The 26987-nt window shown below is 39.2% G+C and overlaps 1 protein-coding gene across 39 annotated transcripts in view; it reads left to right on the plus strand.

Moving 5' to 3' along the window:
- The window catches only part of ANK2 (ankyrin 2), a 317165-nt gene extending 303098 nt beyond the window's left edge, over positions 1-14067 (plus strand). For 27 of the 39 annotated variants that reach the window (XM_027597295.2, XM_027597312.2, XM_027597314.2 and 24 more), the window contains 6 exons: positions 268-553; positions 2205-2490; positions 5444-5527; positions 5630-5794; positions 6794-6976; positions 11805-14067. In XM_027597295.2, the coding sequence (XP_027453096.2) occupies positions 268-553; positions 2205-2490; positions 5444-5527; positions 5630-5794; positions 6794-6976; positions 11805-11819 (1019 nt within the window). In that variant the 3' untranslated portion in view covers positions 11820-14067. Of the gene's footprint in view, positions 1-267; positions 554-2204; positions 2491-4841; positions 4935-5443; positions 5528-5629; positions 5795-6793; positions 6977-11804 lie in introns of all 39 variants that reach the window. The other 12 variants (XM_027597302.2, XM_027597301.2, XM_027597315.2 and 9 more) reach the window with 1 other exon arrangement.
- Positions 14068-26987: the final 12920 nt, after the last annotated feature.

The following is a 26987-nucleotide window of genomic DNA, read 5'->3' on the forward strand; positions in this document are numbered from 1 at the left end:
CTGTCTGCATTTTCTCTCCTAATTCTTTAGCCCTGAGTTGGGTGCTCCTGCGTTCATTGGCTGGCACTGTGGCCCGGTCACTCAGCATTTTAATAGACTCTTCCTTGCCCGAGATTCGCTCCACTAGATGATCTGCATCTTGAAGATCAGCTGTGTAGCCATGGATCTATCAACAGGATGTGGCCCATTAATAGTTACTTAATAAATACCCATTTAATATAAGTGAGCTTCGATTAAATACTCAGTTCAAATTGTTCTCCCCCATAGGGTTCTCAGTCCTTCAGGAGGAGCTATGCACTGCACAGCACAAGCAGAAGGAGGAGCAAGCTGCTTCTAAAGAGAGCGAGTCCTGCGATCACCCTCCCATTGTCTCAGAGGAAGACATTTCTGTCGGTTATTCCACTTTTCAGGATTGCATCCCCAAAGCTGAGGGGGACAGCTCAGCAACAGAGCTCTTTCCCCAAACTCACAAGGAGCAAGTTCAACAGGATTTCTCAGGGAAAATACAAGACCAGCCTGAAGAGTCATCTCTTGAGTGTCAACAGGAGTACTTGTGAGTTTCAAAAGAAAGCCTGTCAAATGTCATTCCAAGAAACAAGCCAGTAGGACAAGAGTGCCAGGCGTATACCACTGGAAATTGTTGTCAAATAACCCCACCAGTAACAAGGGCCAGAACTACAGACAAAGAGCAAAAGATCTGAGACATAATTGTGACCGCATTGTGTGGGAGATCTGCTTGAACCAACTTCCAGTTCTGTGACCTTGGTCAAGTCCCAAAGCCCTTTTGGTTTCTGTTTCCACATCTCTAAATTATAGTAATTTATACCTTATTCATCTCATAGGGTCACAGGTCAAGGATGTGCCCATGAAAGCATTGTTTCAACTATAAAATTTCACATGGACCTCACTCTTACTGCTTCTCAGAGTCCTGCCCCTCACTTCTCTGTAATGTTCTGATATGTGCCAGTTGTCCTACAGTTTGTTCAGAGTGTGAACGGTGACAGGTGAAGAGTGTAGGTGATAGGTGAAGCAGCCCTCAGTGTATTTCACCAAAGCAATGGGGTGGCTAACAGTACAATTGGAAACACAGCACAGATTATTCACACAGAATGAAAGACCATTAAAATAAGATGGGATGGGGTCAGAGTGGGAGTAAAGGGAAGTTTTCCAGAAAGCTTCTGGCTAAAGGAAGCTACTACAGAGCAGGCAGCTCAGAACTCAAGTTCTGGGCTTTATAGAAGCAAAGGAGAAAGAGAGTTGTTTAAATGGCACTTGTTATTTAGAGAAAGAAAGCAGATCGTACAAAAGGCAAATGCGTCCCCAGCCCTGGAATCTGAGAATAGTGTGTCAGGAGATTGCCTCATAGCATTTCTCTTGTCATTAAGTGAGCTTTGTGCTGGGGTCACTGGAACTTGAGAAGAGGGTGAAATGGGTAATAAAATCATTCCTTTTTCCACTGAGCCACCTACCAACTACCTGTAGGTTTTAGGGGAGAGCAGAAAGAGAAGGAAAAAGGAAAAGGTGGGAAGCAAAGAGGGCATATCAGAGAGGCACTTTGGGCACTTAATATCTATGCAGTGACAGAAATTTGCAATAAATTAAACAGAAAAAGCAGAGAATTTTCTTACTTAGAAAATGAGATTACAAAGATTGCCTTGGAGTAACACCAAACTATATCAGTAGAAAAAGTTTTAACCAGGTCTTTCCATCAAGTAATACAGTTTTCCAGAGATATAATAAGACTCCATATTTACAATTATGATGATGATATTAACATGGGGTTTATAGATTGGTTTCTAAAAATTTTCCCCAAACTTTGATTCTTGCTTTGAAAGCCTTATTATCTACAGATCTTTGTTATATAAACCTCCTCAAATCTTCAAGATCACCTTGAGTTATCAGAGAAAAGATGAAATTATAATTTATATACTTTATAGAGATTAGGAAATAGTAATACATTTTGGGATAATTTTTATCTTTAGAATACATCTTTCCTAGTCAATGCTAGATCAGTGATTTGTAACTCTATATGATATCGTGCATATGATTTTTATTCAACTTTCATTTCTTGGCCACATTTACAAAAGTTATTTTGACTTCCATGGACCATGAAGATAAATTCCATTTTTCCTTCTAATTCCCTTGCTTCGGCAGGAGGAGAAATGCATATGCTCTCATGGTATAGCTTGGCTTTTCCATTTCAGTGTGACAACCCCAGGGACGGAAGTGTCAGAGACTCAAAAGGCTACGGCTGTATCTGGCTCTCCCAGCAAGACCCCTGAGGAAATTAGGACCCCTCTTGAGGAGGAGAGGCCATACCTCCAGACCCCAACATCTAGTGAGCAGGGAGACTCTCCCATCATACAAGAACCAGAAGAGCCCCCAGAACATGGGGAGGAGAGTTCTCAGAAAACCAGCCTTGTGATAGTGGAGTCTGCTGATGACCAGCCACAGGCCCTTGAAAGACTCGAAGATGCAGCTTTCCATAAGGTAAGTCTCCTCCATTTCCTTGCCCACAGGCAGCAAAGCTACAAACCTTCCCCAGTTGCCATTTCTCTGATGGCTTATTTTTTCTCTGAAAAAAAATTAACCTGGGTCATGTGAACCCCTCAATCCCTTTTAGACCTGGGGACCAGAGAATCTAGAAAAAAAAAAATGTTACACAGTCCAGTTCTAGCTATTTGACCACGAGCCCTAATTTTACAATTGGAAAACCTTTTGCTGAGGAAAATGAACACCGGGGTGAAACAAGATCCCTGATGTGGCTTTTCAAAATTGATAACCATGGGCATGCAGACTAGTGAGAGGGATTCACAGGGCCTCAGGTAAGTGCCAGCCGTGGCACCGAATGGGAGCCAGACTCTGGTTAGATCTGTCCGTGCTGTCAGGTGATGAGCAGGCAGACAGACTGTAGATACCCAGTGGGGTTTACCTCCCCAGACAAATTTTTCTCATTAAAGGAAAGGTTATTTCCAAAATAGACCTCCTTATGTCTATTTTAAGAATGACTTTGACAGAGGACCTGGTACCTAAACTTACTGCTGATTCAGAATGTCAGAATCCCTGACAGGAGTAGGAGCTGACATCAGTCACGCTGTTTCCTTTGTCATTACATGCGTTTTGATGTTGCAAAGAAGTGTGGAGACCATCTTAGAAATTCATTTAAGCCATTTATTCTCAAAATGTATTCTAAACTGTTCACATTCCTCAGCATTAACGGCAGGGATTTGAGCCCTCCTCAGAGCTCCTGAATCAAAATGAACCTCAGAGAGGGAAGGGGGACCCAGCATGTGCATTTTAAATAACTCCCTAGATGATTCTCATGCACACACACAAAAAGGGCCAGAATCTGTTTGCATTAAACATAATTTAACATAAATTAAATTATATATTTTTCCTTCTAGAATTCAAAAACATTTTCTACATCAAAGTGTTTTTAAAGCATTAATATATGTCTTAGTAGTGAAGAATGAGTTGTATAAAAGAACTGAAACTTTTTGGGGAAATGAGTGATACAACTAATCTGTGAGCTTAAGGCCTACATTTATTTTTCTTCACTATGAGGATGACATCTGCTAGCAGGATTTGTCTAAAATCATAACTAGAATTAGAGGTTCAGGCAAGTGAGAACTGTGTCCCAATTTTGGCAGTTATCTTAAATAATGAATTCATTCCATGAATGGAATTTTATTTTAAGTTTACCTTTGCACAGAATTATTCATCTCCCAAGTTCTTGGCTTAAATGAATTCTAGTAAAAATGTTTCAAAGATGCTATCTGAACCCAGAAGCCTAAGAATCCACTGGCTAAATGAAGTATAGATTTCAAACAGTTATTTGGATAATTCATTTATTTTTTCAATGCACATAAAAAATTTTTGATAAGTCCTTCTGTACTCCACTTTATACACAGGTCTGTTCCATTTATTCTTGATGAATATCTGATGATCTCTGTGATGCTTCCTATTTTGACCCTTAAATTCTCATGACCCTATCTTGAGGATCCAATTTCAGTCACTTTTCTTGCTGATCATATTTCTAGGCAGCAGATTCCTGAATGTATTTAAAGTATAATTTGGTTTAGATTTTACATGTTTCAGCAGAAAAGCATATAGAAATACATCAGATATTTAAAAATATGTTGAAAAAATTTCATTGAGTTTTCTTTAAAAAAAAAAAAAGCATCCTATTAGGAAAGAGTGATGTGATAGAATGCTCCCAAGATATATGTTCTAATCTAAAATTATGTTTTTAGCTCCATCTCTGACCCTGGGCCAGACCCATAAAATCAGACTGGCCAGTGCATCTTAACTTCTCTGCAGAATGAGTCTAATGTTATTCATAGGCTGCCTCCTTTGGTGCCAGGGAGGTGCTCTGTGGGCTAGATAACAGCTATTAGGAAACTGTGTTTTTGCAGAAAGTTCTGCTACAGGCATAAGTTATTTCTCTACCTGTGGGTTAATCATTCCAAGCCTAAAGCCTGAGTGTCAATGGCTTATCAATGTTTTTTGTGCTACTTAAGTTCTGTGTTTACATCTGGTCATTTATCAGGAGTTTAAGTCCAAGAAGTGATGTGGACAAGCTGCATATTTCTTGACAGATTTTGACGGATGGGCACTCAGACAGCTTTCAGAATTCCAGAATTTTTTTTCATTGATTGAACAAAAAAACTATATTCTTATCAAAGTGTGAGACAGGCACACACCTGTTTGCCCTGCTGGCTTTTCCACCAAAGCCTCCAGGAATGAGACTTTCAGAAAACAAGTGTGAACTAAAGCAGAAACCAGTAGTGAAGACATTCCTTAGCATGTTAAACAAAACAATGCTTCCATGCTTCCACCAGGAGCTAACAGAGGAATTAGGTGAGCTGGAGGCCAGCTCAGATGAGGAGGCGATGGTAACTACCAGGGTTGTCCGCCGACGAGTGATTATTCAGGTACCAGCTGTTACCTTACTGCACGTCCGGGACACTTCTGTCCCCATAACCCGTAGAGAGTGATGGACCTGGAGCAGTGAGGGCTTGGCATGCTCTTTAGGTAGTGCATGGCCATTCAAAAGCAGATCCCTAACTCTCCTAAGATTGGTTTGTTAAAAACAATGCAGCAGTGATGACAGTGGCAGCCCGCGTCCAAGAGAACGAACAGCAAGAACGAGAGCGCTTCCTCCTTCACCCACCTCACCTCGCTTGTCCGTTTTTGTTTGTGCATTTGTTTTACACCTAACTGGTCCAGTTCTCCTAAGCATGTTATTACCCACCCTTTTTTTTTTTTTTTTTCCTTTCTTTCTTTCTTTTAAAACATACTACTCAACAGGACTTGGCATCTCTGCAGTGCTTCCCAGTAGCTTCCTTCATTTTCTAACATGGCGCACATTGTAAGCCCTTGGGAGGAGTTTCTCAGAATTGGTGCCAAACACTGAAGTGACCCTTTTTTCTCAACCATTTAGGGAGATGAAATGCCTGACATACCCCCGGAAACAGTCACAGAAGAAGAATACATTGATGAGCATGGACACACTGTGGTCAAGAAGGTACTATCCTAACGTGGTTGATTTTGAACCTCCTGCTTAAAATGTATCTGTCCCCCGGTGCTGCCCCTCAAAAACAAGATCCATGAATAAAATATCTTTCAGGTCACTAGGAAAATCATTAGGCGGTACATATCCTCTGATGGCACAGAGAAAGAGGAGGTTACAATGCAGGGAATGGCCCAGGGACCCATCAGCGTTGAGGAAGGAGATGGCTATTCCAAAGTCATGAAGCGCATTGTATTAAAGAGGGACACGGGACAGTCAGAGGTAAGATCATCTGATTCTCCAACCTGATTTTATGGAGAAGTGTGAAATAGAGTCGGAGGAGGTGGGTGTGACTGTTTACCCACATTGACCCACTGCTTCCCCTTATCTGGCACCCTGCTTTCAGTTTGCACATTCATTTTTTTCTTCATGATTTTGTGGCATTTTAAAACAACCACCGAGGAGATTTGTAGCCATTATACTCGTGATCTCTGTTTGGTCCTTCTTATTTCTGTTTTCTGTTATGGTTGTGTACATACAACAGAAATCCAAAAGTCAAATTTTAAAAGGCCAGAATCCCATTGGCTGGCAAACAGTATGTCACGGAAAGCCCCTGTACAATTGTGTCCTGGGCAGCGTGGCAGCCTCTGTAGGGCCCTGTCGATAAATATTTGATATTTAACCTTGTGCATTTCAGAGTCACTAAAGCCAGGGTCCAGAAACTCCCTGATCTATAGTTTTCTTTCTTTCTGTTCTACTCTCTTTGAGGAACGTTTACTCTCTTTGACATATAATTTGTGATATCCTCACTGTTTTGCATTCATTCACATCCTCAAAATGTTGTTATTATGCACAAAGTTTCTCCAGAAATCTACTTTTTTGGTTTGTCATATCTTTGAGAGTTTCTCCTTGGGGGATTAATTTCACCTTTATAATGTCAAAACCATTTAAACATGGAGGAAGGGTTCATCAACAGGCTGTTATGTCCGCATTGCACTAAGCAATCGGTTTCTTATTCACAATACTTCCTGATGGATTTTCGTTCGGGTGACTCATGAGTGGTTGGTTTGGTCCTATGTACATGGAGTTCATGACAGAGGCATTACCAATTGATTACAGGCTTTTTCTTTCTTTTTGTAACTGCTTCTCTTTTCCAAAATACTATTTTCTGAAAGACTGGTATAAACCAGTGTAGGGTTTTGTTTTTTTTACATAGAAAAATTCATCACTGTGATCTTGTGGCAGTCAGAAACCATGTATCATGTGTCCTTCATCCATTAGGTAACTTTGTCTGAGCCCAGCATTTTGTCCAGTACCTCACAATTTCAGGCTGAACCAGTGGAAGGCCGTAGAGTCAGCAAAGTTGTTAAAACAACTATGGTACATGGAGAGAGGATGGAGAAACATCTGGGTGATTCTAGTTTAGCCACTGATCTTCCTTCAGCCAAAGATGACTTTGAAGAGGTATAAAAGCATTATCACTTTTGTGTTTTCGTGTTGTGTATGTGTATTTTATGTTTGCTTTTTGTTTAAAAAGAAAATGGTTTATCATTATGTCATTCCATATATGTATTCATGGAAGGGTGCAGAATAATTCAAAAGAGTAGAATTCCTGTGTGAATAACTTGTACAGTGAGGTAATGTTTCTACAACTTGTGGTATTCATCGTTATCACCTTAAATGCTTTTAAAAATCTAGATGACCTGGATTCGCTTCAGCTGAATCAGAATCAGAATCTCTGGAATTAGGCCATGATTGTACGTCTTGCTTGGAAGGCCCAGAAGTGACTTCCCAATTAATAAGAGAAAGAAATAGGTTGCAAATTGTCTTTACTAGCTAATATTCTCAAATATTTGCAAAGATTGGCATTAAAGAAAATTCAGTTTTATTTTAAACCTAAAAATAAAATAAGCATTTATAATTATTTAAGTTCTGATTTTCAGTAATTAGAAAATGGGTCCATGGTGACAGATCCACAGACCCTTACTAGGATTCAAAAATTCAAAAATTCTGAAAACCAAGACTTGTAGATTAGTAGCAAGTTAATTTGGGAGTAAAATTTAATATGAACTGACATGGAGCTATTAGGACATGGAGGGGTTTTTAGTCCTACCTAGAATGAATATTCACATGCTTTGCTTTTGATATATTTATGAGATTGATTACAGGATGCTGCCCCAACCCCTTCTGGGATATTAGAACATACAGTGTATATATCATATTACCTTTCTAAAATCCAAAAAGAAGAAATTCTGGATTCTGAAACACATCTGGCCCCAAGGGTTTTGACTAAGGGATTGTGGGCACATGCAAATAGCTACAAAACATTTTTTGCTATTGAGACATTTTGAAGTTAAATGGTACATGTGTGTCCTCTTCTATGCCCACAATATGTATTGAGATTATATATGAATGTATTGGGATACGGAAAGCATACCTTATTTAAATACTTTTAAGGAAAATATCTTGACCTTGGATAATCAGAAGATGAATCGTGTGAGTTGTACACTTTGGGCCTTATTCACTTGTTGCTTATTTTGCCTCTGATCAGTACACAGAAATTTATCGGTAGAGTCTCCACTGGGGAAAGGAGGGTGAGATGAGGAGAAAATTAAAAGTCACTCAGTACAGATGTTATTTACCAGCATTTATAAAGCATTGTAGTACATGTCCCTCACAAATAGGAGAAATTTCAATAAAACTCAATGCTTATACTTGATCCCGAAATTGTATTTATTTATCCTTTCAAGTATAGCTTTTTATACTTACTATCGATTAAGCACAGGAATAGATTATTTTTAAGTCTATGGTTTATGATGGGTTTTGTCCTGTTTTCTTTTTTCTTCAGGCTTTGAGTTATACAGGTAGCCACATGAAAGTGCACTTCCCCAGTTTAGTAGAGAATGAAATCCTGAAAGAGGATGGATCAGTAATTAAAAGGTTTGGGTTAGCATGGGGTTATGCTTTGCCAACTAACACCTGAAATTTTTTTTCCAGTTTTAAGAAAAGAAAAATAGCCCCTACATATACCCTAACATCCCTTGGGAACTTCCAACTCTCTCTGTATTGTACACTTTTGTCAAGTGGTAGATCTGTCAGTGTGTCATACCTATAGTGTCCTATTTATGCTTTGAAAGTAATAGCAAGGCTTGAGGAGAATGAGACACCTGTTTACACAATCACTCCTTGGGTTTTAGCAAGTCATCCATTTTGCTGAGGTGGGATCTTCCACTGTGTTGATAGATTTGGAGCACATATGAAGAGGAATCTAATCAGCTGTTCACAAATTAATCTTGTGACCAGCTACCTTCAGCTCAATCTTAGCAAATCATAACTGTGTGGTACATGCTTTTGGGTTTTTTTTTTTTTTTTTTACCTCCTTCTAAAAGCTTTAAGCTGTTTCATGATCCCGCATGTGAATGAATGGCAAATAACATGAGCATGAGTTTGATATTCACAAACCTGAATGTACCTAGCAATGCTGAAACCAGGGACTCTACTAAGTTAAGAAAGTGCCATAAAAGCAGTAAGCAGCTCACTTTTGTGCCTATGAAAGGGGACCAGCTGTGAAACTCTCTGGTTAGCCCGTCCCTATTACCTATTTGATGTATGAATGTGAGCACCCTTGCCTCTTGCCTCATCTCCTGGCCCTTCTCTTTGGTCCTCTAGCAGGAGGACCATGCTAATAAAGTGCCCTCCACTTCTCAGGGAAAAGACACAATGGAAATTCAAGTTACTATTGTGCTTTTCACTTCATTGGGAAGAATAAAAAGATTGGCATTTATAGTACTCTACAAAACTATTTTTAGCCTGTAGAACATAATAATTAGGAACAGTGAATTAAAGGTTCTGTCACAATTCCGCCCTCCAATCACATGGGAACAACAGCAGCAGTTAAGAATTTAAGAGTGTAATTGCTCAGAGAACTTTAAAAATGCTACGTAAATTAAGGATAAAGTGCCTTTTATACCCTGAACTTTTAAGTCTTTTATTCAGTTGCTCAAACAAAAACACATAAACCATGTACACACCCTAACATCATGAGATCTTTAAATTGGAATACATTTAGAGAGCAGTTAATCCAAAGTTCTCAGTTACAGCTGGTGAATTTGAAGCCAGGGATATAAAGAACTCAATTAAATTCTATAGCTATTTAGTTCTGGAATGTATTTGTCATGTATAACACTTTTATCTTGTAGGAAGACATTTTATCATACCCACTGCCCCTCTGATATACATATGAGTAGATTCATTCTACTGCTTGAGTTATATGCATATGCATACTCGTAAACACATTCATCTACATATATCTGCACAAAATATCAGGGTTTGCCCTGTGATAGAAGCTTATTGCCTCCCCCACCCTGCACACACACACCAATTAATGAAGGCTCCTCTTAGCTCTTGGCAGAAATAATCAGATATTTGCCTTTTGGGAGAAGAAAAATATGGATGCTGAATAGTTAGAAAAATATGATCTGATTTCAATCATTGCAACCAAATTTGACATTCTTATTAAGAGGAACAAATTTAATGTGCCTGGATGGCTCAGTCAGTTAATCCTCTGACTCAGGTCACGATCTCAGGGTCCTGGGATTGAGCCCTGCATTGGACTCCATGCTCAGCAGGGAATCTGCTTGAGGATTCTTTCTCCCTTTCTCTTCCCCTAGCTCGCTCTCTCAAATAAATAAATAAACAAACAAATAAATAAATTTTTTAAAAGGAACAAATTTAAGTTTGCTTTCAGATATAAAATAATTCATATGGTATCAAAGGAAGGAAGAGAACAAGAGAACGTGAGAGAAGAAGGAAGAAGGAACCCAAAAGAAAGCCGAAAGTATTTTGGCTGATAAAAGTCTTTAAAAAAAAAATCAGGATGATCTTCAATGCATGGCAGTGTTAGAAGGTAGAATAATGATAAGGACAGAACCTCCAGCTTCTTAACACTAGGAATCCATAAGAAAATTGCTGGGTGAAGTCACAAAAACTGCTCATTTCTTCTGTGGTTTTCAGTGAAGATGCATGGCATCGTGGTTACGGATTCAGGCTCTGGAATCTTGGAGTCTTGGCCCCACTTCATACTAACTGTGTTATTTTGTATTTGGAGCATTGCTTAAAATCTCTGAGATTCATTTTCCTTATTCCTTATAATAATAGTGCCTGGCATATAAAAATGTTCACCACATATTTACGGAATGAATAGTTATATTTAGAAGTAGTGAGAAGAAGAGAGGATGTACAAATTACAGCATAATCATTTTCAAGTAGGGAGATGGGAAAATGGTAGTACAAAATATCACAGAACATCAGAACCCCTTTTGTCGACTAATCACTAGTCAGGAGGGAGCCAAGAAAGCAGCAGACTGTTCAATGGCATAGAAGACCAAAAATGGGCAAAGTCCATGGAGATCTGAGCAGATGGAGGAAGAATGTGTCTCTTGGTGTTTTTTCTCTTTCCTCTCTCTTCCCCACCATCTCTAGATGAAGTTTTGACGCCTGGGCAGACCCTCATCTCTCACTGGTAGTCACCTTCCTCTAGGCTGATAGAATAAGATTCTGGTTTTTAAAGATCCGTGTCTCATGGAAAAGTTTTCCTAGAACAGGATGCAACTCTAAGGATTAAGCTGGCAGCTAAAGTGTTTAAAAAAATCAAAAACTATTTTTCTCAGCCTGTCAAAAGGTACATATGGAATCCCTGTTTCAGGATAAGCTGAGCTCGCTCTTTCCTTTCCTTTCCCTTTCCTTTCCTTTCTTTCTGATTTATTTGTTTATTTTATAAAGAGAGAGAGAGAGAACGAGTAGAAGGGGCAGAAGGAGGGAGAGAGATTCTCAAACAGATCTACTGCTGAGTGTGGAGCCCAATCGGGGCTTGATCCCATGACTCCAAGATCACAACCTGAGCCAAAATGAAGAGTTGGATGCCCAACCAACTGTGCCACACAGGAGCCCCGAGCCAAGCTCTTTCAAATCAGTGCACCTTAAACAAAACATGAATGACTATGTGGTTACTTTTGGAGAGGATCATATTAAAGCATGGTTTTATTTATCTGAAATAGTTCTTAAAGTTTTAAAAAGATGTTCTTTGTTCTGAAACACTTTAAAACATTTCATGACTCATGTCAGATAGGAGTGGCCACGTTTTAAAAGAAAGATGTGGGAAGATGGCTAGTGTAGAAGTACCCAGAGGTAGGACAGTAAAGTACTTTCCTGTCATGGTTATTTACCCCCATTCCAAAGATGGTGGCTGCGGTTTAGTAAAGAGCATCAATCTCTCTTGTCTGCTTTCCTCCAGGACAACAATGAGTAAAGCCAGTACACAGAAGAGGGCTGTGGTGAAGGACCAGCATGGAAAACGCATTTACTTGGAGCACCTGGAGGATGTACCAGAAGCACTAGACCAAGATGACCTCCAGCGCGACCTCCAGCAACTCCTTCGGCATTTCTGCAAGGAGGACTCGAAGCAAGAGGCCAAATGAGGGGCTGCCCAGTCCTCACACCAGAAACCACACATTCACTCAATATGCAACTTCCTGTTTCTTTAGCAGAGTGACCTACCCGGCCTAATGGGATACCCTGACACTTCCACTTTTAGCAAATACACACCGCATTCTGTTTCAGTTTTTCCCCCCGTCCTCTTTAACTGTAAGCTAATTTGTGACCAAAGATAGCATCCTTCAGTCTGGATGCTGTATCCACTACTTTGTTGTGTCTGTGCTAAACTGAGAACTGGCCACCTCTATCGTTCTTTGCTCCTGAACAAGCTCCACGAAAATCCATCGATCAGAAGAACTTCACCTACGGACCTCTTCAAGTGATGATACCTAGGAGTCCTCCCAAGGGATATCCTTGTACCATGTATATAGCTCAAATGCTCAGATGAACAACATATTAAAATTAAAACCACTGCCTATCATAACTACACTGGGCATCATGGAATAAAAGGCCTCTAGAAATTGCTGAACAATGGTTAATTAAGATATTGCTAACACAATCGAATGATAATACAGTTCTACCACAAGAGAAGCACTTCAGACCTACCATGTCCTTAGAACTTCCAGAGTAGCGATTGCTCCTAGTTAAAGATGGGTTAATAACCTCAAGGAACTATCCTAACTAGGCACTTAATGCTGGTGCTGGCCAGCCTTGATTTATGATTCTCCAACAGCCACATGAGGGAGGGGAGAAAGGGGGAGCAGAAGGCAAAAGGAACAAAACAATGAGGTATTCAGCTGCTAGCAGCCACATCCTGTGGCTTTCTAGCATCTTCAGGTCTTTTAGATTTTGGACGCATTGGCAGGGTATTTTAAAAGCTATAACTACTGTAGTTTTCCAGTTTTCATTGCTGCTTTAGCAAACCACGCTGTCTTATTGGTGGTACTTTCTTCTGGCCACTGCACTGTAGATAATTCATTGGAAACAAGATTTACCCACTACGCAAAAGGTTAAACTCCTTCACCATGTTGGAGTGGTTCCCCCCCCCCCCCCCGCCCCGGGTTTATATCTTCTCTAATACCTGCATGTAGCATTTAAAAATCAAAACCACAGTCAAAACTCTTCTAATCACACTGATGGTTTTCATTTGACCCTGAGCAAGCACTTTTCACTTTCCGCTAGGTCTGTTTTTTAGCTTGCAGACAAGGTTGAGAAATCCTTACAAATTTGGTTTTGGTTAAAATTTTTGATTTATTTATTTGAAATCCAAACTCCCTTGGAAACTCTTAAGTGCATTTGTGCACTTTTTTGTTTGTTTCAGAGAAGGAACTTTAATCATCTGAGTGATTTCCATGTCCTATTCCTTATTCCTCTAGTGGTTGAAGCTGTGTAGCATTTTAACATATATATATATTCACAAATATATTCATATAAACAATATACATTTCGAATCAGTTATTTGTTAAAGAAAAGTATATTCAATGAAGATGAAATTAAAAAAAAAAAGTCTATCCTCCAGGGATTGAACATTTTCCAATTCTATCTGGTCTTTTCCTGTTGTGCAAAAATGACTCATTGCTCCGAATGTCAAAAACAAATGTGACAAACAATGGCACTTCATCATTTCAAGCAGTGTTGCCAAGGGAGAAAATTTCCTGGGAGGGAGGTTTCCCACAAGCCAAATCTCTTAAAGCCTCAAATGCTAGCACTTTTTGGCAGTTGGGTAGGAAATAAAGCTTTCTTTGGCAGCCAAAATGAGAGAGGCTCATGGTGAAACTTTTTGAGACACACCATGGCCTTCTTGTCAAAACCTTCACTGGAGCTCAAGAAAAGCATTTCTGTTGTGTTACTTGCAGTGCAGATGATGTCTGTGTAACAACATAATGGTTATTCACCTTTTTTTTGATTTTTGATTTTTGCTGTGTATCAGAAAACTTGAATACTGTGAGAAGAAGTGAATTTTCAGTTGATGAATCAGCATCTTGTTCCCATGGTGATAACACTAATTGAATATATCTATGAGGGCATGTATTAGTTAATGGAAAAAAAATACAACACTAACAATACATAGCTGCAATGTGTACAATGGCTGATTTAATTAAATAAAATGTACAAGTGTTAAATGTGGCAACAGTGATTTATTCTTTATCACTTAATCTGTGATTTCAGGAGATAAGATTATTAAAGAGATGACATGGATTTGAAGCCAAAAAGGACACAAATCGCTCTTTTCCTTGTAGCTTTTATTTAGTGACGAATATGCTATATGCCCCAACACTGTTTTAAGCACTGAGATGAACAGAGTTTGTCCTTGCCCTCAAAAAACTTTTGTTTTTGTTATGCAAAAGGAGAAAGACAAAGATTTATATTTAGTTTTGGGATTGTTAGCAAATAAAAAATAGTAACTTTTGGGCTGGGAGGAAATGAAAGGGTAACCAGGGATTGGTAAGGCAGCAAGGCCCCCCGGGCAGGATTCTCCCATTTCAGTGCTCATTTATAAAGCAGTGGTGCTCTGGGAACACCTTCCTTTGGGAACACATTTCGCTGGGGGTGGGTGGCGGTGTTATTTATCTCATAGCCTGAGAATTAAACATTAAATGGATACATCAATATAAATAACAAAAGGGCAGAAATGCACAAAACTGAAATCAGTTGTATTTGGAGAGTTTTTGGTTTTTGTTTTTTGAAAAATCCCTTTAGTGCTGCTATAGTATTTTTTACTGTAAAAACAGTACAAAAAGACATGGTTAGGAAATCGAGTAGGTTTTACATATTTAAAATGCATGGTGGGGCAAACCCTCCAGACTGAGGGAAGATTATGCGCGTCTCACAAATGACTTGAATTAGGTATAAAGAGGTGAAAATTACATCTAAGCACCCTGAAACCGGCTTTAATTGAATCTGAACTTTGGTTGCTAGTGGTATGATTTAATTTATGTCAGCATGGAGGGTCTGGGTGTGGGCAAGGAGACCAGCCCATGAATAAAACAGATAAAGAGAATCTAACCAGATATTTAATGAGAACCAAAATCACTACAAGGTTTTCTTGAATAATGGAAAAAAGATGGTCAGCTTGCTTTCATTATACTATGAGAAAATAATTGTTTAAATGTCTTTGTCTTCAGTTGCCACTCTCTGCTTAAAAATTATACTCTTTTCCTTCAGTTAAGGTCTGATTTCTGTTTCTGATCTAATTAAAGCTAGAATTACAATCTTAGAGTGAACTACCCACGTAAATATGTAATACAACCTTTGTTTCACTACAGTAATGGAACATTTGAGAAAATCTTTGAAATATCTTAAGAAAAACCTTTATTCCTAACTCCTACACACAAATTATTCTTTTTTGGTTAGACTCAGACTCCCTGGGAAAAACAAAAGTACTCCTTTATTTTAAAAAAGCTCCACAGAGTGGAATAGATGATACATGTGAATATCCTGTGGGTAGAGCTGCTATATTTGGTGGGCAGGGGCATTTGAGAGTGGTATTTGTAATACTCCTGCAGATCACTTCATCACGGGGAATGTTCAGTTGGTAGGCCCCTGAGGTGTTTTGGTGAGGCAATGTGACAAAATGGCGAAATAGGTGATCCTGGAGTAAGAGTGAATTGGAATCAATCCAGCTATGGCAGTACTTAGGCGACTTTGTGCGAGTGTACCCTCTGGAATCCTCAGTAAAATAAAAGAGGACAACACCTTAGAACTCTCTCGCCATACCAGATGCAGGGAAGGGCAAGTCCTGTGCCCTGTGTCATCCCTTTAATCTGGAAGTGCCATAGGGGCCTATGTGTCCTCGGAGCCCACGAGATATGGACCTATATTTGTGACCTGCCCCCTCTTTGGGAAGGGTGAGCCTCAGGGGGGGCGGAGTTGAACGCTGTCACCCCTCTAGATTAGAAAGGAGAGTTAACCACTTCCTCTTAGGCACTCCCAGGACAGTTTTTGTCAGTCAAGCCCCCTTAGTTCACTTCCTACTCTGAGGAAGTGTTCTTCAGGATCTCTTTTTCTCAGCAGGCCTTCATAACTTAGTTCTGGTTTCCAGTCCTTCTTCCAATGCCCTCCACATACTCTATTTTGGGTTTTCATTTTTTCTTTACCCTCAAAGCTGAATTAGATAAAGCCACCCAAACTCCCCTACTGAATGTTCCCTACCAGTAACTGGTCCAGCGTAGCTGCTGCAAAGATCTGTGCTGCCGGGGCCCTGGGCTGGCCTGGAGGTGGGGAGGAACGCAACGGCGGTCCTTGTGGGTGTACAGAAACAACTGAATGACTATGTTGCATGACATCTGCACCGGGCCAGTTTTTCCTGGGTGTCGATCAGAACTCAGTTCTGATCCAGGCCAAGAGATAGAATTTTCATGGCATTAGTATAACAGCACCTTCTAGATGAGCTGGACCTTCTGTGAATTTTTCAAGTGACTCACAAATAGGCACTACCTTCAACACCTCTCCAACCATGCTGTCTCACCCCAAAGAATCAGAGGGACAACTTAGACTCAATGTTTGAACAATCCAGTTACTGTTCAGACAGGTGTATTAGTATCCTAGGGCTGCCATGGCAAAACACCCCAGAACAGTATTTATTTTCTCATGGTGCTGGAGGCTAGAAACCTGAGCTCAAGGTCTCAGCAGATTGGTTTCTACCGAGGTCTTTCTCTTTGGCCTGCAGATGGCCACCTTCTCGCTATGTCCTCAAGTGGTCTTTCTTCGTTGCGAGTGCATCCCTGGTGTCTCCTTGTGTATCCAAATGTCCTCCTCTTCTCAGAACACCGGTCAGACTGGACTAAGCCCACCCAAATGGCCTCCTTTTAACTTAATCACCTCTCTAAAGGTCTATTTCCAAATGCAGTCACAATCTGAGGTCTGAGACATGATTGTTTCAACCTAGGAATTTGGAAAGGACACAGTTCAGCCCGTAACAATTGGGTTTAGTCCAAAAAGCAAAGGTCATGAGATATTCTAAGCAGGTAAGGCTTTAAGGAAGGCAATTAGAAACTTATCCAAATGTGGGAAGAGAAAAAAAAATGAAGGCAGGGAAGGTGCTGCTGCCTTGAAGAAACCCACAGTGCAGAAGTCAGAGCTCCAAACTTCCATTGATGGGTTTGGCTTCATGTAGCAATGAAGTCTATGCTTTTAGGAGAATTCCCAGACATGGCTGCACAAAACCCTTCACCTGTCTTCTGCCAAAGTCCTACACACTGCCCAGCTGCCTCTGAACAAATAATTGTTTTCCTTTTCTTTCCCTTTCAAACTTTGAGCAACCACTTATTATTGGCAGAATCTAGCACATAACCCCGCTGGAAAGGGATTCCAAGGAATATAGTTCTGAGGATCTTTTCTCAAACTGCAGAGAAGAATGTAGAATAAGATGGGAAGAACCATTAACCAAAGAGGTTAAGCCACAGAAGAATCGTCTTCATCCATCCACCAATTCATGCATTCATGATCTACTATATTCCAGGCATTGTGCTAAGTGCTCAGGTGGATTGACGCCAAGATGACCATGATTTTTATTATTGCCAGTCACCATTGAAAGTGCCTTTGAGATGTCTTTAGTTTCTACCACAAACCTATGAAGTAAATACAGATGAGGAATCCAAGGAGCAGAAAGTTTGAGTATCTTACCCAAGATCATGCAGCTAGAAAACAGCAAATCTGGGGTAAGAACCCAAGCAAATGGCTCCAACGGTAAACCATTCTCCATCTTTGAAAGACAATCCTTACCTCTTGAGTTTATAATCTTGCAGGGGAGATATATGGAGCCAGTAAGTTCACAAATAATTGATTAATTAAACATTAATTTGCTTTGAGAGAAATACCTTTTATACAAAGTAACAAGCCCTGTCCAGTACCATTCTCATTTCTATACTTCTGCAAAATATCTTCCTTTTTTCTCAAACCTACTTTCCCTTCCTCACCTACCTCATGTTCAGCAGATGACCTTGACTCTGCTTTATAAGAAATAAAGTGTGAATGGGCATGAATTACTTCAATGTTGTATGGGTCAGGGGTTCTCTAGAGAAACAGAAATAATAGGATGTATGTATATATAAAGAGACATTTATTATAAGGAATTGACTCATGTGATTGGAGAGATTGAGAGGTCCCACGATCTGCAGTCAGCAATCTGAGACCCAGGAGAGCCAATGGTGCAGTTCCAGTCCCAAAACTGGCAGACCAAGACCTAAGAGCCGATGTTTCACATCAAGATGGAAGGCAGGAAAGGACTGATGTCCCAGGTCAAGGCAGTCAGGCAGGAAGAATTCCTTCTCACTCAAGGGAGTGTCAGGCTTTTTGTACTATTCAGGGCTTCAGTTGGTTAGATGAGCCCACCAACACTGGGGAGGGCAGTTTACTTTACTCAGCCTACCAGTTCAAATATTAATCTCATCCAGAAACACTCTCAGAGACATATTCAGAATAATGTCTGACCAAATGTCTGCCACCCATGGCCCAGACAAGTTGATGCATAAAATTAATCATCACAAGTGTCCTTCCAATTCCTACCTCCAAAATTATGTATATCTACCGCCACTCTAGCATATGTTAAAAAAATCTAACAACTTTAACAGATCTTATTGGTTTTATTCAGAAATTCATGAATTGGGCAGCATCCTATCTAGCAGATAGAAAGGAGCTCCAAGGAGCTGTACATCTGCCCAAAACTAAACACTCTTATAGGCAGAAGGGAGCAGGAACAAGGAAGTTATACTAGGCAAAAAGTGGGTTAGTTATTGCAAAGTTACTTTCTTTTAGGGGATGGCTGGGGTCTATCAGGCAGACTACCTCACTAGCATTGATCAGGAGATTCCTTACTGATGTTTAAGATTCCATTTCTGAGAGACCTGAAACCATAATTAAGTCTTGATTTGGTGATGTGGGACTTAGCATCAGTGACTCCGTTTTGCACCTGTGGTCTTATTTTTAACACATTCTTGGTTCTCACCAATGTTCTCTATGTTTCTCTCTCCCAGCTGAGGTGTACATTCAGATTTCTCCTGGTTGCAGAGGAAAAAATTATCCTTCAATCCTAGTTTTGCATCTAACTAATGCTTTCTCTGTCTCTGTCTCTCTCTCTCACTCTCACTCTTTTTCTTTCTTTTTTTTTTTTTTTCTCTTACATATGCTTCCCCAGTTTCTCACAGTGCTTCAGGCTGGCTTTGAAGAATCTAAAAACTTCATGTATTAGAAACTATGGATCTGGCTCAGCAGAGGTCACAGGAAAACCAAAAGCCTTAAATGGAAGAGTCATAATTAGAATGCCTAGAGTGGCCAGACAGGAAAATAATGTATGAATTGTCTGGCGTGGGAAATAGGAACTAGTGGGGCCTGTGGCAAACTTAGGAGAGCATGCTGCATGTTATATATATTGAGATAAATATAAACCATCAATAATTAATGCATTATTTAGAATAGAAAAATAGTAAAATCATAAAATATAACTGAGAGCTCTTTTTTGAAATAATATAGGTAATGGCCACTAACACAAACAAGAGGTAAAGAAGCAAAAATATGCAATGTTAAAAAAGGAAATTGGGGAGTGTGATATTGTGACTTAAATATATATTTGGTTTTCATTCATTTCTGGCACAGAGCTCCTAAAACCCTTGGAATTGCCTGAGCAATAAGAGCCTCCTTTCTTACAATATTTGGTCTCTTACCTTCAGTTCCTGAAATGACTTTAGAGCCATAAGGTGAAATATGTGTCTTGTTATTTTTAATAAGCCCCTTTCCACCAACATGTTAATGAGGTGACTTTTGGAAAGCACCTAGGGATGGGGGCTGGTTGCCAAGGGAAAACAACCATGAACAGAGGCGAGGAACTTTTGGTTCCACCCTCTGATTTCCATGGAGGGGAGAAGGGGCTAGAGATTCAATCAATCACCAATGGCCAATGATTTAATCAATCATGTCTATGTAACGAAGCCTCCATAAAAACCCTCTAAGGAAAAAGTCTGAAGAACTTTCAGGTTGGTTAACATGTAAAGATTTTAGGAGAGTGACACCCCTAGAGAGGGCATGGAAGCTCTGCACCACTTGTCTCACACGTTGCCCTGTGCATCTCTTCAGTCCAGGCATTCCTAAATTATACCCTCCCTTTTATAATAAACCAGTAACCTAGTAGGTAAAATGTTTATCTGAGTTCTGTGAGATGCGCTAGTAAATTCATCAAACCCAAGGAGTTTGTTAGAACCTCCGATCTATAGCTGATTGGTCAGAAGCACAAATAATAATGTGGTCTTTGGACTGGTGTGGATTTTGGGGGGTGTCCTGTAGGATGAGCCCTCAACCTGCGGAATCCTAAGCTATCTCCAGGAAGATAGTGCGAGAATTGAGTTGAATTGTAGGACTCCTAGTTGGTGTCAGAGAATTGTTTGTTGGTGCGGGAACAGCCCCACCCCCTGCCCCACACACACTGCAATTAGAAGCAGAACCCCTTTAGTGAGATAATCAGAGAGGAAATAACTATAAGAAAATGTTACCTAATTTTATGTAAGTAAATGTAGAAACCTAAATGAAAGAGATGATTTTGTTTAAATGGAAATTAATAAAATTTGCCACAGAAGAGAGAGCAAAGGTAAACCCCAGTGTGATGGTAATTTTACGTGTCTACCTGACTGGGTTAAGGGATGCCTAGAAAGCTGGTACAACATTATTTCTGGGCGTGTCTACTTGCTGTTTCCAGAAGGATTAGCATTTGAATGGGCAGATGGGCTAATGAAAACCCATCCTCAACAATTCAGGTGGGAATCATCTAATCCATCGAGGGCCTGAATAGAACAAAAGTGCAAGGAAGGGTGAATTTGCTCTAGCTGGAACATGTAACTTCTGCCTTTGGACATCAATGCTCCTGGTTCTTAGGCTATGGGACTTGTACCGGGGCTTAAGTCATGGGCCCCCTGGTTCACATGCCTTTCGGTTAGGTCTGGAATACACCACCGGCTTCCCTGGGCCTCCAGCTTGCAGACAGCAGATACTGGGACCTCTCAGCCTCCATAACTGCATGAACCAACTGCTCATGATAAATCTCTATCTGCCTGTGTATATCCTATTGGTTTTGTTTTTCTGGAGAACACTATTAATACATCCAATAACCATGGAAGAAATTGAAAAAGTAACCAAAGATTTAAGCCCACAAGAAAACTCTGGATCTAGGTGCTGTCACATAATTAATAAACAGATAATTCCAATACCATTTAGATTGCTATAGGGCCCTGGGAGAAAAGAACGTTCCCAATTTTTTTTTAACAAAGCAAATATGTCATTGATACCAAACCTGAACTAAGTGTACTCTTAAAACACCCAAAATAACAACAAAAACTCAGATCGATTTCACTGAGGAATAGCTATACAAAACTCATGAATAAAATAGCACATATAATTTGGCATACATTTTGAAAACTAAACTATAACCAAGTGGCTTCATTCCAAGATCCAAAAGGGCTTATCTCTAATAGCTGTTAAGTACCCACATCAAAAAGTCAAAAGAGAAAAACAATATATAATTATTCTCAGAGATGGCCAAGAGGCATTTGATAGCATTCATTCTTGATTTTTCTATTCTTGTAAGAAAATCAGAAGAGAGATACTCTTCCTTCAAGTGATCAAAAGATTTATATGTATGTATAAACAGCACTTCTTTAGCAAATGTTCAAATAAATTTAAGTTAACAGCATTTAAGTTACGCTCATTTTTGCACAGCTTTTGCAATAATTTGCTGCAATAGAGAAAACCTGATCTCTGACTCCACACCACACACGACTGGCTCGTTTCTTATAAGGTGATATCAGTTATGGAATGTTTATGAATCCTGTCATGTAAGAGGTTCAGTATTAATACATTCATTACCTAAGTTTATTTTTTTTAAAGCATGAGAATGAATGTGCAACAGAGGGTTCTTTTATTTATCACATAATACAATTAGAAGGAATTTACATTTAAGATGTCTTTCACAAATGAATTTGCGATTTTAGCCAAAATTTGTGCTTCATAGGAAATAACTTTTATTTCATGCATTTTTTTGCAATTTTTTTTAAAAAATGAGTTTTTAAAAAATGGATTAAAACATTAAAGAGGGGACATGTCCTCCTCATGACAAATTCATCTTGCTTAATGATGAACACTAGAAGCATTCCTATTTTAAAACTGAACAAAACAGAAAACTTTATTATTTCCATAACTATACAGAATTGATCAGGAAGTATTAATCAATGCAAATTTAAAAAAAAAATCCAAAGAAATAAAGCATAACAATTGGAAAACAAGAGGCAAACATTATCAATATTGGCAGATGATATGTTTGTGAACCAGGAAAACCAAAAAATAAAACCAGAAGAAAAATTAGTCAACATTTTTGTCATTATTTTCAAAGTTAATATAGAAAATATGTAACTTTCCTTAACATAGAAAATTTTCAGATTAAAAATAAAAATGGAAGAAATAGTTCATAAAATTTACAACAGCAATAAAAAAGATTAAATGCCTAGTTATAAATTTAACAAGAAATGTATAGGGCCTATTAAAAAATGTTTAAAAGTTTTACTTAAATAATTGGATGAACATACACTGTCTTGTATATAATTATAAAATATTGGGAAGATGTCAATTCTCCATTAATTTATTTCCTAATATGATCGTAATAAATTTACTCGTGAGATTTTAACTTGACTTTATATGACAAAAAAGCAAGCATGTGGAATTAATCTTAAGATTCTAGGGGCTAAAAAAAAAAAAAAAAAAAGAGGGCGCCTGGGTGGTGGCTCAGTCGTTATCTGCCTTTGGCTCAGGTCATGGTCCCAGGGTCCTGGGATCGAGCCCCGCATCGGGCTCCCTGGCTTCTCCCTCTCCCACTCCCCCTGCTTGTGTTCCCTCTCTCGCTGTGTCTCTCTCTGTCAAATAAGTAAATAAAATCTTTAAAAAAAAAAAAAAAAGAAAGGAATGTATGTAACAAATTAGGCCTATCAGTTATTAAAATGTATTTTAAGCTACTGTTTCTAAAACAGTTTAATATTAGTGTAGTTACTAGCAGTGAGAGTGTAACTTAACTAACATGAGTTTGCTCCTTTGTGAGTCACAGATAGAAATTACACTAGGTGAGTTATCACACAAAGGAAACTTTGCAGCAAATAAAAAGATCACAGGGAATAACTTAAAATGCCTAGAGGGCTAATGGGTACTTTTTGTTTAGGATTAGAATGAATATTTAGATAACGAAGCCTTGTTATCCTATGGAGAGGGAGGCATAGGGTCCTGCAGGTGCCTTAAGGAAACATGCCTATACACACATTGCATGTTATGTAAATGAAGCTTGTGCTCTCCTCCTTGGGCGGAGACTTTAATATTATAATGAAGTAAAGGTAATTGTTGGTCATTCCAGCGGTCACTCCATGGTCTGTCTGCGCAGGTGCGAGTTGGGGATTTAGCTCAAGCTGATCTGGGCGGTCTGGGCCAGACAAGCTCTTCCTCCAGGCGGTCATTATTGTTTGAGGGGTAGTCTTGGTTTCCATCCGGGATATTATGCCCATCCTGTGGGGTCTTTTGCCTGAGTTAAGAGATAAACTGGAAAGAAGAGCTTAAGGCAAAATGTGAGGCAAAGGTCAGTTGGTACAGACAGGTGAGTAGTAAAGGTCAGGTCTAGGGATCTAGCTGGTGACATGAGCAATGAAATAGAATGGAGAATCCAGAAAGAGAAATTGATCCAAAATAAAAAGAAATTTGCCATATAATAAATGTAATCTTTTAAATTAACCAGAAAAGAGTGGACCATTCTACATAGTGTTAGGTCAAATGACTAGTTATTTGGAGGAAGAAATAAAACAAAACCCTTCTTTTTTCCTTCATTAAAACAAATTATAGATAGCTCAATTATTTAAATATATTTTTTTAAAAGAAAAAGTTATAAAGAAAGCAAAGGCAAATTGTTTACTACCTTCAATGAGGAAGATCTTTGTGGACAAACTAACCAAAACAGAAGCTTCGGTGGGGGAAAAAACCCAGACATTTGACTATTTAACATTTGGGTATTTAACATTTCCACAAGGAAAAAATAAAAATAAGAGATAAATGGAAAATTATGAATTTACTGATTATATGAAGAGATTGCATATGTCAACAACTAACATAAAAATAGCAAACGCTGTTCATAAAGGCACAGAAAGAAATTCAAATGACTTGTTTATCTGGAAAAATAGCTCACTATCACCTATAATTAGACATCATAAATTTAAACACTAAGATGCTGTTTTTAAACGTATCGATTTGGAAACAATTACAATTTTCATAAGACCAAGTGTTAGTCCAAGTGTGGGAAAATTGGTCATGCATGCCAGTGGGAATGAAAAATGTCTTTCAGAATTAAATATGTACAAATTCTTGGACTCCACAGTTCTACTTTAAAGGATTTACTGATAGTCTCCATGTGGAAGGAAAATATTTTACCTTTTTAAAATAATAGTTAAAAAACGAGACAAATTTCATATCCATAAAAAGATGCATAATAGGACCTGTATATTGTTGTTGTCTTCAAATACATCTCCGTGAATAAGTATGAATAGGTAAGGTCCAAAAGAGGGGTCATAAAATGCCCACATCTGTGTAAAACTTATTTATATGTGTTGGTGTAAACGTGTGACAGTTGTTCTCCACGTCTGGAGGTAAGGGAGACTAACCCGGTACTATGTAGTCTCTGGCTGTGTTTAATTTCATTCTTCTTTTTTAAAAATCACATGCTACTTGAAAGACAGGTGTGAGGATCCATTTATTATATAGATGATTAAGCCCAAGTGGTAATGAGCTGTTGTTAAAACAGCAATAACAACAACAAAAACAACCAACACTTTAAGTAATTTTAAACAAACAGGGAGGTGAATTAAAGAGGGGAATGTTGTAAATATTCATAATAAGGGAAAATCCCTTGTATTATTTGCATGAAAAGAATTTCAGCTACTTGTAAATATAAATAATAAAAACAGCTAGTAGTTTTAACTTTCACTTCAATATAGAGACAATATATAGAGACTTTATTGCATGCCTGTTGAGTCCTTTGTAAGTAAGCCCTTCTTGCGGTATCTTTCCATCATTGCACATAAGAAAATTTCCCCAGTCTGCCATTAGAGGGCAGCAGAGGATCGGTCCTTTGCTCATCAGCTCCAGGTGGTGGCTGCCACAATTAAATGGAAATCTCCCAGCTCAGGAGCTTTAGGACTGAAAAAGTTGCTGAACTTTTCTAGATCTCAACTTTACCAGCAAAATGTGGGGGGGAAGGGGGGGCCTGACAGAAGACTGTAAGACCTTTCCCAGGAATATCAGGCGTTCATTCATTCATTTGAGAGAGAGAGAGAACCGCATGTGCACATGGGCATGCAAGCGCACTCCTGCGAGTGCACGGAGGGGCAGAGGGCGAGGGAGAGCAAGAATTCTCAAGCGGACTTCCTGCTGAGTGTGGAGCCTGACATCATGCTCCATCCCAGGACCCTGAGATCATGACCTGAGCGGAAATCAAGAGGAAATAAAGAGTCAGACGCTTAAGGACTGAGCCACGTAGGCTCCCCCCTCCATGGGCCACGCTTCTAAACCATGCCTCAAGCGTGGTCTCCCTGTAAAACTTTCCCTGACCCTACAAGGCAGTCTAAGGTGCGCCTTCTTTTTTTTTTTTTTTTTAAGGATTTTATTTATTTATTTGGACAGAGAGGGAGAGATCACAAGTGGGCAGGCAGGCAGGAAGGCAGGCAGAGAGAGAGGAGAAGCAAACTCCCCGCTGACCAGGGAGCCGGATGCGGGGCTCGATACCAGGACCCTGGGATCATGACCTGAGCTGAAGGCAGACGCTTAACCGATTGAGCCCAGGTGCCCCTAAGGTGCACCTTCTTGCATATCCCTACTTTCGCAACAATCTTATTGCACCATATTTGTTTATTTTGTAACTTTTTTCCCAGCTAGATATAAACTCTCAGATATTTTCTGTTTTCATTTGTGTCTCCTAAGGTCTAACATAGCACTTGGAATATAGCAGACAATTATTCTTGGAAGGAAGGAAGGAAGGAAGGAAGGAATGAGTGTAGGTTTTTCAAACCTTTGCTCTGAAGTCTTTTAACCAATCTACCTTTTACATAGATTTTTTTTCTGCCAGTGACCTTAATGATTTTGAATAACCTAAAAATAATTCTCTGAAAAAAATAATTCTGACTTTAATTGTTTAATAACAACTTTTTTTGTTCTTTTGTTTTGCATTATCTTTTAAGTCATTGTGCCCAGGCATTTTGGATGCTGAAAACTTCATTAACAATCTCTAGGCACACACTGGTATGCCCGATAATTCTGAGAACCAGAATTAGATATCAATTGTAGGGCGGCAGGATTGCAAAAACCAGTCCAGTGTGGGAGAGTCCCTACATCTCCTGGGGGACGCAAACGCTAGATGGAGACTCAGCTTCTTAGGAATTTTGGAATAAGCTATTAAAGTCAGAACCACATAACTTCCATCTAGAAACACCTTACACCTGCTTGAGGGGTCACTGGATTGAAAACATTCTTGCTGATTCTAAAACTAGATTGTTTCTCCTCACAGGGGCTCAGGATTCAGGCCAGGGATCATGCCTGGTGGATAATCATGTTATGCCTCTTGGGTCAACTCTACTGGCTTTTGTTTGGTTTTAACCTGGTCTTTACACTGGTTTCCATCCAAGCTTTGGTATGTTAGGTAAAATGTCTTTCTAAAATGGATGTCCTTCTGTTTACAAAGATATATGGAATCAATGTCCTCAAAATACTTCAACCTCCCATACTTTTCTATAAGTAGCAAACTCCCCCCCTTGACCTGTGTGTTTTGATGGCATCCTATCTCATCTCAGTCCTTCTGTCTCTCTGAGACATGACATTCTCTCTCCTTGGCTATAAATATGTTTACTTTTTCTAGCCTAATTAAAAAAAAAACTTCACTAGAATTTGCTGTGCTCCCCCAAATACACCCCCCCCTCAAGCACTCATGCTCTTTTGCTCTTTATCTTTCTTTCTTTTCAAACCAGAATGTTCAACTAACATTCCT

The sequence above is a fragment of the Zalophus californianus genome, chromosome 2 (assembly GCF_009762305.2).
Source record: "Zalophus californianus isolate mZalCal1 chromosome 2, mZalCal1.pri.v2, whole genome shotgun sequence".
Taxonomy (NCBI): domain Eukaryota; kingdom Metazoa; phylum Chordata; class Mammalia; order Carnivora; family Otariidae; genus Zalophus; species Zalophus californianus.